Raw genomic sequence first — 13,231 nt, 5'->3', positions numbered from 1 at the left:
TGTATAATCCTGACAGACTATGCTCACTGCTGAGAAAACAGCAGATGAGAAAATTTATGATTTAACCCCTAAGAGGAGGAAATGACCCCACCTGAGCAGGACAGATGGAGGTAACACAATAAATCTTTACATCAACCTGCAGCAGATAGGTCAAAGGTCAGAGCCTCGGCGCTCTAAAAACATGACAGAAGTATCTGTGAGTTTGAGATGATGCTGCGAGATGAGAGAGGAGATGAAATAAGAGCCGGAGAGGAAAGCCGTCCTGCTCGGCTGCCTCTGTAAAGCCTGGAGGGGTTCAGCACAGACGTCTCTTCGGGGGAGCTTTTGGCCGCATAGACTTCCTCCCGAGAAACGCATGACTGACAGCAGCATGTGGGTGAAAGGCCGGCGTCTCCCAGCAGGTATCTGACTTTAGAGAAGACGCCTGCAGAGCCGAAGACACTCGAGCTTCATCACAGGAAGTCTTTTGTCTGAGCGGAAAACAAGATAACGACACCCTCAAAGCTTTTATAAGTACACAGGTTGAACAGGACGATGACGACGGGCTCAGGAGGCTTTGTCTCAAACATTTGCAGCTTCTCCAATGTGAGGATTTGCTGCTTTTCTCTATTTTATATCATTTTAAGCTGAAGATCTCTGAGTTTTGGACTGACATCTGAAGACATCATGTGCTCTGGGCATTGTTTTACTGTTTTCAGATTTTTTAATGATGAAATAATTAATAGATAATAGATTTTAGGAAATAAAATCTCCAGTGTATTACGAGCGATAATGTAACCATTGACAGTGATGGATCATCTCTCTGCACTGCAGCAAGTTCATTTAGACTGAAATGAAGTGGCTGCCTGGAGGGAAAGAAATCCATCAGAACACTAAAATTGTCAGCTGGAATATAAAGTAGATGTAATTTGTACAGTCATTTAAATGCACAATATGTAATTTTCTGCCGCTCGGGTTCTCTCAATCAAAGCAGTAACAAAAGACGGAGTTTGGTGACGTCGCGAAGAAGCATGGGAGTTGTTGTCTTCCTCACCTTGTCGTCATTACAGTCAGCTTCTCGCGATGTTAGGATTCCCTTCAGGAGTTTTTTTTAATCGGGAGCCGAAATGTCCGCAGAGGTTTCCTTCCTCCTCTCCAAAACAAATGGACCCGGTGATTAAAACCGATAAAACACTGAATAAAGCAGTTTCACGTTAAACTAGGGTTTCTCCGGCACTGCTCGGTGGACACAGGATGTGAACCGAGCTTTCGCTAACGTTTGTTCAGCTTGTTTCTTATAAGATAACTTAAGATCCAGACGTCTGACGAATAGATCCTTCATCCAGTTAAAATATATGGTTAAAAACTAACAAAATTTATAAAGAATATCATAAAAATGTGGCTCAAAACTGATTAAAAAGTCAATTCATGTAGAGCTCCAAAGATTAATCTTTTAGTTGTAAACTATTGAATTAATTGGCAACTATTTCGATAATCTATTAATCGGTTTGAGTCATTTTTTAAGAAAAAAAGTAAAAAATTCTCTGATTCCAGCTTCTTAAATGAGAATATTTTCTTGTTTCTTTACTCCTCTACGACAGTAAACTGAATATCTTTGAGTTGTGGACAAAACAAGACATTTGAGGACGTCATAGTGGGCTTTGGGAAACACTCATCGACATTTTCTGACATTTTATAAACCAAACAACTAATCGATTAATCAAGAAAATAATTGACAGATTAATCTTCAATGAAAATAATCGTTAGCTGCAGCCCTAAATTTATAACAGCTTCTGGCTAACAACCACAACGCTGATGGATGCGCAAAGGGGATATGACGCCATTGACATGCGACCAATGAAACGCACCGTTACCTTGATTAAAATTACAGATTTCTTCGGGTTTGAAAATTGTTGGAAACATTTGGGATAATGTAAGTACACAACTCAACAAAATATAACAGGTCTAGTCGTTTATAGACATTTTAATACCTTACAAAAAAGTTTTGTAAAGTCTACATGTTGAACTTCTCTGCTGCATATTTTCTGCAGTAAATAACCAGCTTGTACATGTAATAAATACATGCAGTGTTTGAGGACCTGCAGCAGTGAGATCACATGTTCTCCTCAGTGGAAACTTGCCAGGATGTCGCTTACATCACACATGTCCGACCCCTGAGATCATCATTATCAGTGTGAGAACTGCGGAGGGAGGAAACACAATGAGACCTGCCATCTGGTTTTGGAGGACAGATGTCTCGCGTCTATACGTTCCAGATGTGCCAACTCTACGGAGGACGCTCCACTTCCTGTCGAGGACTAAGAAACCTCCTGAGCAGCAGCAGCAGCTGGAGCCGAGCCATGAGATTTTATTATATAAACAAACGTGCGGTGTTTTCAAACCTGACGTCAGTTTGAATGTATAAAGGAAAGCTTGAGGAGCGCCACTGTGGTGCTGATAATTACTGGGGACCAACAGGATGCCACTCATTTTGGGAGGGTAGTTAGAGACACTTTAAAGAGGGGGCGGGTGCTTTATGAACTGCAGACTCACAGAGACCAATGAGAGCTTCACATTGTGGGAGGCTGAGAGACATTTTATTCTGAATATTATTAAAAAACTTTTAATAATATATAATAAATTCTGAGTGAATAAAATGTTTAATTCCATTTGAAGGAAACGTGCAGTCGTAAAACTACCAGTCGTAGGTCGTGCTAGTGTTCCCTAGAGGTTGAAATGTTCATTACACCCCACAATAAGCAACATGTTGAACAAAGCAAACATACTGATGATTGATCACCAGAAAAATGACATCCATGAACCATGAAGATGATCACGAACCCAAGTAGTTTCATTTACCTGAAATTAAAGGGATAGTTCAGGTGTTTTGAAGTGTGGTTGTATGATTATCCATAGCAGGTGTATTACCTACAGTAGATGACGCTCAGCATGCCCCCAGTTTGGAGAAACAGACAGGAGTACCGGCACGGGAGCAAAGCAATGTGCTGCTGTGGACGGGGGTAGCAGCAAAACGTATTTTAGCCAAATCTATATCAGTTCAAGTGAACACTATATTTAGAATATTTTCACTGCTTTATCTTGCTGTCAGCCCTTCCCGACGGGGAACTGAACAAAAAGTGAAACTTATCTATGCTCTCCTCGAGCCAGCAGACTCCATTGAGAAAAACAGTATAGATAAGTTTCACCTTCAGTTCAGTTCCCAGTTGGAAAATATTCTAAATATAGCGTCCACTTAAACTGATATAGATTTGTCTAGGTAGACCTTTCTTTTAGGGGTCTAAGATATGTTTTGCTGTTGCCCCCCGTCCACAGCAGTACATTGCTTTGCTCCTGTGCTGGTACTCCTGTCTGCTTCTTCAAACTGGGGTCGTGCCGACCATCATCTACTGTAGGTTTGGGCACTGGAGGTAGTACTTTACGGCCCTGTCCCACTTTCTTTTTAAGTCGCGAATCAGTGTTTCCCTGTAAATGTTCCTATATTACAACATGGTAAAAAGAGGTTTCAATCATTCCCGTCCAACCCGTGCGTGTCTAGACCGGAGGGTGTTCTCAAGTGTTTTTTACTGTACAGATACCCTCTCATTTTAATCTGTGCAGCAGATTTTAACAAAATAGTAGCCTCATGCGTGGGTCTCTACTGTATGTTTAGCCTAGTGTTTGGCTGCACTGTGTAGAGAAAGGATGGAGTCCACAGTTCAAAGATTTAACCCTTTTTCGATGAGATTTGAGCTCCAACCAACTGAGCTGAAACCACGCTCACTGGATGCTTTTGATAGGCTAGCATGTGTTGATGTGATGGCCCACATTTCCCATCATGAAGTGATGGTTATTGTGTTAAGTTTGCTGTTTTTTGTTCCAAAATGCAAATCTTACTTTTTGTTAGTGTTAGTTTGTAACGTGTCTGTTCAGAACATGGTGGTTTATGTTGGTAATTGTCATTTTTGTGATGGTTTATAGTTTTGACCATTAGTGAGGTGGTTGTTACATTTCAATGTGCATTCACTCATTTGGCATCCCCATCACTCAAGTGAATTCGGCTGCTGACTGTAGGTAATTCACTGACTATGGATAAGTATCTCATACAACCCCACTTCAAAACACCCAAACTATCCCTTTAAAAAGGATCAGTCTGACATTATTCAATTTTTGTTATTGTCATCAATTCTCATCATAAACGTTTGTTTGCCACAGAGTTTACTTTTAATCCAAAAAGCCAATGGAAAAATCACATTGGCTTTTTGTCAAGGGAACCAGTGCGATGCTAACTTCCAGGTTGGCCTACAAAAATACGCCATCCTGTTGGTTTGAGTCTTTTCATGGGATTTGATGACAATAAGAAAAATATAGAATATCACCAAAATTGTCAGATCGGCAAAACACACATATAACCCACTTACAAACAACATACTTTGTTGTTTGGGGTTAAAATTGTAAATTTGTATTTGGGATGGCGCTAGAAAAAATGTCACGGAATCACAGATTTCAAAATAAAGGAGGTCCATCCTCTGTGAAATATGATTGTGCTAATTAAATCTGCCCATTCAATTTAGTTAAGTGGAGCAAACCTTAATGCTTTTTAAAGACTGACTGAAAAGTGTCTGTTATCAGAAACTGTAAGACAGCATTGAATGTCTTTTCTGAATTACTTATTTTTTGATCAGATAGTTTCTGATTTAAATAAAAATTCTGCCAGTTTTAGACTGTATCTTATTTCGAGAAAGTTCTTCTGTTGGTGTTTACAAAACATTTAATATTTGACAACTTTGGCTTCTTTTGTTCAATAAAAAAGGATTTTAGAAAATGTTATTTTGTTATCACTACAGAAACTGACAATAGTTTCGAAAATAGCTGAGCACCAAAGTGTTGGACGGAGAGATTCAACCAATCAGCTGAGAGACCAAACAACGTTGCAGCTTGTGGGGTAAAACCAACAGGACACCAAGCAGCCAACACTTCCTATCCTCCTGTATGTGAACACTGTTTAACTGTTTCATCCTCCAACAACAAAAGTGATTACATGTCTGCTCAGAGTTAAACAAGTTGTGCCTGCAGCATCTGAAATAACGTGAAACATGAAGGCAACCTTCGTGATGTCCCAGCAACTTCCTGTAGAGACACGAGAGATCTGTGTGGTCTGGCTGTTTTAACAGGAGGATGGAAAACAAATGGTGACTGAAACACAGAAGAAAAAACACTGGATGCATCAGGGTGTTGACGAGGTTCAGCTGCTTGAGCAAATCCATCAAATCTGGAGCAAATTAGTCAAAAAGTAGAGAAAGTGAAATAGTCTATCACATGTTTCTACTTCTAATAAGTTTAACTTTCCTTAATGAGCGTGTCCATTTAGTTCTTAACTTCTTCAGTTGTTCCTCAATTCTGCAGTACATACTACAAATGTAATAGTAGGCCTATACTTTTTTGCAGTCAGTATAGAATAAACTAATGTACTTAACCATTTTGTATTTACAAGAAATTATACAATAAGTGCACTGGTGGATGGATATCACTCAGACTTTAGAGTGATGCTGCCAAATAATCCACCCAAAGAAAAGGCTAAATTATCTTTCTAACATTTTGATACTTCTTTACTTTTACTTTTAAGTTGATATGATGAACTTCTTAGCAAACAGTATCTTGATATGTAAAAAATTTTCCAGCCCAACAACTGGCACGATTGCCGATATATTGGCGCAGGTGTGTGTGCGGCGTGCACAGATGTATGGGCCCCACATGCCATTTTCAGCGAATGCAATCATGGAAATAATACAAAGTCACCTATTTGGGGTTATTTTGGTTTTAAACCGGATGCAACCGGAAAGCAGAAGGACCTAAATGAAACAATTTGTCGTCTTTGTAAAAGTGTAGTGTCGGAAAAAGATTCTAACGCTACAAATTTGCATGAGTATTTGCAAATACACCATCCTGCTGAGCACGCTACGCTCAGTAGGATGAGCGCAGTTGAGCGCCCCCCTCAACTGCCACCCCGCTTCACCAAAAATCGCCCTAAAAAAAACAACAACTGGCGATGTACTCAGCCAATCGCACATTTCCGATATATTCCTCCAATTGCCCAAACCTAATTTCCACATCCATGACGATGACGATGATTCATTTGGAGTCTTTGTGTCAATCTGATGAATGTAAGTCCAATATTCTCTCTCTTTTAGCTCTGTTTTTGGTCTCCACCAACTCCTGAGGGAAATATCTGTCTCTTACCTGCTAAATGCTGCACTATGTTCACCTAACTAGTCTCTAACTGTGTCTGTCTGCTGTTTGATGCTGAGCAGGTTTGTTCAGTGGCTTTTTACAGCTTTTTCTCTGTAAACGACGCTATGAGAGCGGTGAGAGTGAACCACAACAGTAAAGTTGTGGGCCGGACAGATAATGAGCTGAAACTCACTATAAAGCAGAGAGAAGCTGCAGATTCAGGTTCATCAATATGAGTCACATTGTTATTTCATACATTATTATTATAAATGATTGATTATTGCGTATTTAAGGGCTGTTCAAATCCACATTTATCAAGTGCACAAGGTTACTTAAGAACACTTTATGTGGACTTCAAGAGAGTCCTCTCAAGGAGCAGACTACACTGGACTTTGTTCAGAAGTTTACCCATAGTTCTTAGCAATAGGGACCCGAATAAAAAGTATCTCACAGCACATTTTATCCCCTCGAAGCCCAGCACCCTTGCAGACCTGACGTGATGTCAGCGTATAGTTACAGTATGACGAAGTCTACAAATTTTAGGCACGGACTTTGAATTTCTTTTGTCACTTTTCCAGTGTGAACACACTGCAGACTTAAAACCTGCCTAGAAACAGTGCAGTCTGGGACTGGGACACAGTTTTGGTCTTTGAGGTGCAGAAAGAGCGGCAGCAACAACATGTTTCTCTATCGTCTCTATTGATGTGATATATTTCCACCTCAATCAAGATTATATTTGACAAAATGAATGCATGCCTGTTAGGGGTGGGAATAATCGATGCAGCATAGTATCACGATATTTTGTGTGACACCACTGTATCGATACACAGACGTCAAGTATCGATCTTTTATTATATTAACTATTAACTTGTTAACAACCTGACGGCCGGCTGGCGGGACCAGCTGCTATTCTGTCTTTCAGAGGTTATAGCGGGCTCCGTCTTAAAGCTAGAGTCAAGATACTGGTATCATGTGAAGCTAGGAACCCTAGAATCAATTGGTACCAATTGGTACATTTCATGTTAACTTTTTGAGAAGTACACTAAATAACGCTCCAAACTACACTAAATTTTGGTGAGGAAAAACTGTCATGGCCACTTTATGATAATCACATACAGTTTGAGGCAAGTCATAGTCAAGTCAGCACACTGACACACTGACAGCTGTTGTTGCCTGTTGGGCTTGAGTTTGATTTGAGCATATATATTTTTTATGCTAAATGCAGTATCTGTGAGGGTTTCTGGACAATATTTGTCATTGTTTTGTGTTGTTAATTGATTTCCAATAATAAATATATACATACATTTGCATAGAGCAAGCGTATTTGCCCACTCCCATGTTGATAAGAGTATTAAAAACTTGACAAATCTCTTTTAAGGTACATTTTGAACAGATAAATATGTGTGGTAAATTTGCAATTAATCATTGACAATCATGTGATTAATCATGATTAAATAATTCAATCAATTGACAGCCCCTACTATTTATTTATTGAATTGACCAATATCGTGACAGAAGATTTTGGCCAAATCGCCCAGCCCTACTTTGTGGTAATTTGATTAAACACAACCGTATTTAGGAATATATAAAAATAATAAAAAACCACAATAATCAAAGTCTTAAACTAGATTTAGACACAGAGGACCTTCTGTAAACAGGTAATAATGCAGGACAAGTAGTTAATATCCATGGCAAAATTTGCATTGAATCAAAGTACCAAAAACTTAAAACACAGTTGAGGCTTTAGGGGACCCCCCGGGGTCTGTGGCCCCCGAGGCAGTAGCCCACATTGCCTGTTTGCTAAACCAGCTTTGCTTAAAGAAGCGTTTACACTTAACTCTTTCCTTCTTTCACTCCTCGAGACAATAAAAACAACTTGAATTGAAGTGAATTAAAAAAATGACAGAAGTTCAGCACGTTGGAAGCAGGTTTCACACCGAGTGTAGATGCTCCAATCTGGATTATCTGTCACATGACCTGAGGAATGTATTGTGTGTGTGTGTGTGTGTGTCTTGACTTGATGAAAGGCTTATCTGTGTTGGCTTTTAATTGACTCACATTCCAGCCTCTGTTCACATATTCACAGAGAATCCAACACCTCCGTCTCTCTGAGAGAACTGAACAAACAGCAGACCTCCACCAGCACCTCCACACACACACACACACACACACACACACACACTCCACCTGTCTGTTCACACCACCAACACTTCAACGTGTCGCCACAATCCCCACAAATCAAACAACCAGCGGGACTGATGCGGGTCTAGAACCGAAGCAACAGCCTACGACCGCAGGGGAAACACACACAGAGAGAGACTCTTATTTTGTAAACAGTTTTAAAATGTGGGGAGGTGATTAAGAGCCAATAGAAAACCTTCTATCAAACTAATCAATCAAGAGTGTGATCACCATGGAAAATTAGCAGTTGAAAGTCGAAATGCAACTATTGAAAGAAGTTGAAGTCATTGAAGTGTGAGTGAAAGACTGAGCTGGAGTTGAAGTGTCGGCTGAAGCACTGAAAGCAGTTGAAGTTGTGAGAGTTAGGAGAGATGAATTATTGTTATTCAAAAGAGAAAATCTGAGACCTGAAAGGACTTGAAGTGTAAATTGAAGTGTTAAGAATGAAAAGATGAACAAATTTAATTCTACTGATTGAACAGAAAACCTCATCAGATGTCAACAAACAAACAAGGTCTTCTCTGACCAAGTGATTGAAAGTGAACACTGGATCAGAGATCACAGATCAATCAAGCCACCTGGAGCAATAATTAAATAAAAATCACTTTTAATATTGGAGCGAATAAAGGCGAGGATGAAGAGGAGACAGATTCACAAAATAACCAACGATCCCACATAAAAAGCTTCAAAATAATTAAAATAAACATGCTCGTTTAAGTGACGGAGCTATATGTTAATATATTCAATTTAAATGGTATTTTGACACATTTCACCTTTAACAAATATTACGCCGCCTGCGATTTTGAAACTGCATATTGTGATTTTGATCAAATTTCGATTAATTGTGCAGTACTAGTTAGATTTGTGTCAAGTTGACGTCAAAATTTAGTATTTTTTACACCTAAAAGTTATTTATCACAGGTACATGCCACCATAACCTTCATATGAGATGTTTAAGGAGATTTATAGGTTAGAAAAATGTATAGATTCTGTTCCTTGTGTCAATAATATCATGGTTTTCATCAAATAAAAATAAGAAATATCTGCTATTATCTGTTTCATGACAAAATATTCGTTTTGTTAAAGTAATTTTGGCAAAGTAAGTGAAGTTTTAAGATTAGTCTGAAGTTTTGGACATTTGTTTGCCTGTTAAGACATAAATTAATTGTGAATATCATTTGAACTTTGGTCATTTTAACTGGATTTGATTGTTTTATTTCCAATAAATACCAATAAATGCTGATTTAGTTTTTTTTTTGTCTGATTTAACTTTATAACTTGTTGAAACTCTGAATGAACAGTGCTCAGTTATGTTAGTTTTGACTGGAGTAGATGAACTTGTAACCAAGGTTGGTATTTTTACTTAAATATTCCGCTGCTCTTTTTAAACTGATTCTTGAGCTCTTACTGAACTTTGATGAATGAACTTCATGATTAAATCTGCTCTCTTTCACATTAAACACGACTTCAGCTCGGTGTTAAACTCACGTAAACTTTGTCGAAGGTGTCTCCGAAGAAGAACATGGATCCGTTGAGAGGCAGCTCTGCGGTGGAGTCCGAGCCCGGCAGCAGGCGTCGGTCTCCGGCTTCTTCTCCGAACTCAAACAGCTCCTCCAGCTCCAGAGCCCGGGTCCAAACACTCAGGCTCAGCAGGCACGACCAGACGGACCACCAGCTCCGGTACCGGGGACTCATCTTCTCCGTTAAGGCTCCACACAGACGCAGCGAGAACCAGCGGTGATCCTCAGTGAAGGAAGCCGAGGAAGAGGTGAGGTTGGCGGCGCACGGCAGTGGACTGAGGAGGAGGGGGCGGGAGGGATGAATGAATGGAGGAACAGTGGGAGTAGGTAACAACCCCGGGGGGTGTTTAAAGTAACAACCATGTGACTTCCGGTCAACTTTTTTTTCCAAAGTAAAAGTCTCAACTTTTTTTTTTTTTTTCAATATATTTGTTTTTTGTTTATTTTAAAACAACAGAAAAAACATTCACAAACGTCCCCAATAATAACATTCTTGGTACAAAGAAACTTAATAAACCTAATATTAAAGGGACTGTTTGTAACTTTAAGAAATGCTTGTTAACAGCGACACCTGTGGCCTTTAAGTCAATGAAAGTCAGCGTCGGGCTCGCGCTTGTGCTCGCTCTAAATAGACGTGAATGAGCATCGCTCAAAACAGGGAGGCGACCCACGTCAGCTAAAACCACAATATCACTCTATATTTCACCTGCTTGGCAGTAATGTTAGCTGACCAGACGAAGGTCTCTCCATGAATCAATGCTGATCCTAGTGTTGGCTTTTCCTGCCTCAGCCTCCCGACCAGGAACAGGGGAGACACCGGCACCTGGTCGGAGACGATAACGTTTCTCGTTGCAGAGCCCCGTCACTTCACAAGACACGGAAAACCTCTGTTGGTCTGGAGGAGCTGCAGCATTTATTTCTGCACAAACGTCCACTGTGCATTCACTAGATATTCTCAGAGCTAAACTAACTCTTCTGCAGTGTGTGCACATGCACTTAAGAGTGGAGCGCGAGAACGCACGCAGTGTGTGAGTACAGCAGAGACTCCGGCCCTGGAGACCAAAGCTACGGTCTCCCCCGTGTCTTCTGGCCGTGGTCGGGGGGCTGGAGCAGGAAGAATTGACACTGTTTTGCAAGACGGGCTTCACTAGATATAACTTTGAGGTTTTGGTGCTTCCGTGTAGTTTGTGTTGGAGTCTGAGTCTGAACAGCGCGCATAGGAAACCGACCCGGTAGATTTATACCTGTAAAAAGTTACAAACAGTCCCTTTAATATAAAATAAGCCAGTATAGATACAGGAAAAACATATTATATACAAAAAATAGATATATAAGTAAAAAGAATATACACAAGTCAAAGAAATAAAATTTAAAACAATAAAATATATTTATATATACATATATACTGTATACATATATACGCACAAGCAGTATATACACATACAAAAACACATATACATATAATCAATTAAAAGTCTGAACTTTAAACAAAAAAGCTCAAATTGTTCTTCAGACTGGAGTTTAAATGTGTCCTGTTAAAGTAGTTGCTGGGCCTATATAGTCAGTGATGGATGAAGTATTTATTGCACACTTGCAAATGTATATAGTGGGTTATTCTGTGTTTATGATTTAGATTTTTTTTTTATGCTAGTTGTAATAGTCAGGTATATTTATAGCATATTCCAATAATCTTTATATTTTGTATTCTATGGGTATATGCTTTAGTGTTGACATATATGTACTGTTCCTGTGCATTGCTTGGATAATCTGGATAAGCTGGTGTAACACAATAATTTCCCAATTTGGGATCAATAAAGCACATCTATCTATCTATCTATCTATCTATCTATCTATCTATCTATTCAGACCTTTTACTTAAGTAAAAGTAGCAATACCACAGTATAGAAATACTTTGTTAAAAGTAGAAGTCCTGCATTCAAAATCTTACAAGGTACTAAACATATTCACATCAAAATATACTTAAAGTGCCAAAATTAGCCTATTTATTATGCAGAATGGTTACTAATAACCAAATCTTTAAAATAAATGTAGTGGAGTAAAAAGTACAATATTTCCCTCTGAGATGTTGTGGAGTAGTATAAGCTGTAATGGCAATTTTCATATCTGCAGTCTAACACTGTACCTTTAGATAATCTCAGGGCCTCACATGTTCAACTTCGTCACCATAGGACAGTGACCTGACATTTTAGGTCTCTGTAACTGCAAACAACAGATTGCTGAAATACTTGTTATGTCTTGTGATGCTCTGTTGTCTGATGTGTGCTGACGCATTGATACACTTTCTATCCTTCTCTTCTTTTCTTCTTTGCACTTATCTTCATGTTATGCTTTAAATGTATAAATACTGACTACTCTTTGTATTCGGGGCTCACTTGCCACAGTCCACAACAGGTGGCTGTGCTCGTGAGTCCATCTGCAGATGTTTTAGTTATTAATGTATGCCCTTTTTATTAAATTCACTGAAAGACAAGTTGTTACGTTGGTTTGTGTCTTGTTTTAACAGAAACTGCCACCACAAAGCATAAAATGGTACAAGTACCTCAAAATTGCACTTAAGTACAGTACTTGAGTAAAATGACTGTTACTTTCCAACACTGCCTACAGTTTTAGCAACAGTGACCTCAAGAGTGCATTTTATTCTCCAAATTATAGGCCTAACTGTTATAAACCATGATATCACTCTGTTTCTCAATTTCTGTATTTCATTATTAAACTATTAACATCTCAAAGGACATTTTCTATGGAGTTTCTTTGTATTTTATTGCTTTTAATTGAAGGAATTAAGGAAGCTTTCAATGTTGGTACAAAAGTCCAACCGGAAGTCTTGTCCTTGGAGTTGTAGAACTTTATGCAACAGTCTAGTGTGTACATTTACCTGACATTTACAGTATCTATCTGCATTAAACACACTACGGGACTTTAGTTTCCACGTGATAATAACATGCTGAACAAAATAACATTTAGAAGAGATGTAGGCCTAGTCCAAAGACAACTTGGGATATTAATATTTTAAGTGACAACACACATTTTATAATAACGTAGAACAAATAATTTATTGTAATGATGAATAATATCGACCTTGTTGTGTTGTCTTATTGACAGAATAAGAAACCAACAAGATAAGAAGATAGATTTGTGGTCTTTGTATGTGCTTATAGCCTAATAACATCAAACACTCTCTGTCCCCACACTGTTAAATATGCCCTTTCTGTTACGCGTACACAAACCACGTACCGATCAGCTACTACCCCAACCTTAAAGTTCAAACTGCGCCTATGGTCTTAGACCATAGGAATGACATG

The 13,231-nt window shown here is 38.9% G+C and overlaps 1 protein-coding gene across 1 annotated transcript in view; it reads right to left on the bottom strand.

Moving 5' to 3' along the window:
* LOC141764537 (nidogen-1-like) overlaps positions 1–10,224 on the bottom strand; it is a 44,058-nt gene extending 33,834 nt beyond the window's left edge. The window contains exon 1 of the mRNA XM_074629833.1: positions 9,877–10,224. Within this exon, the coding sequence (XP_074485934.1) occupies positions 9,877–10,083 (207 nt within the window). The 5' untranslated portion in view covers positions 10,084–10,224. The remainder of the gene's footprint in view (positions 1–9,876) is intronic.
* Positions 10,225–13,231: the final 3,007 nt, after the last annotated feature.

This window comes from Sebastes fasciatus, chromosome 3, assembly GCF_043250625.1.
Source record: "Sebastes fasciatus isolate fSebFas1 chromosome 3, fSebFas1.pri, whole genome shotgun sequence".
NCBI classification, from domain to species: Eukaryota; Metazoa; Chordata; class Actinopteri; order Perciformes; family Sebastidae; genus Sebastes; species Sebastes fasciatus.
The sequence above is the reverse complement of the archived record's forward strand: the minus strand, read 5'-3'. Positions and strand labels throughout refer to the sequence as shown.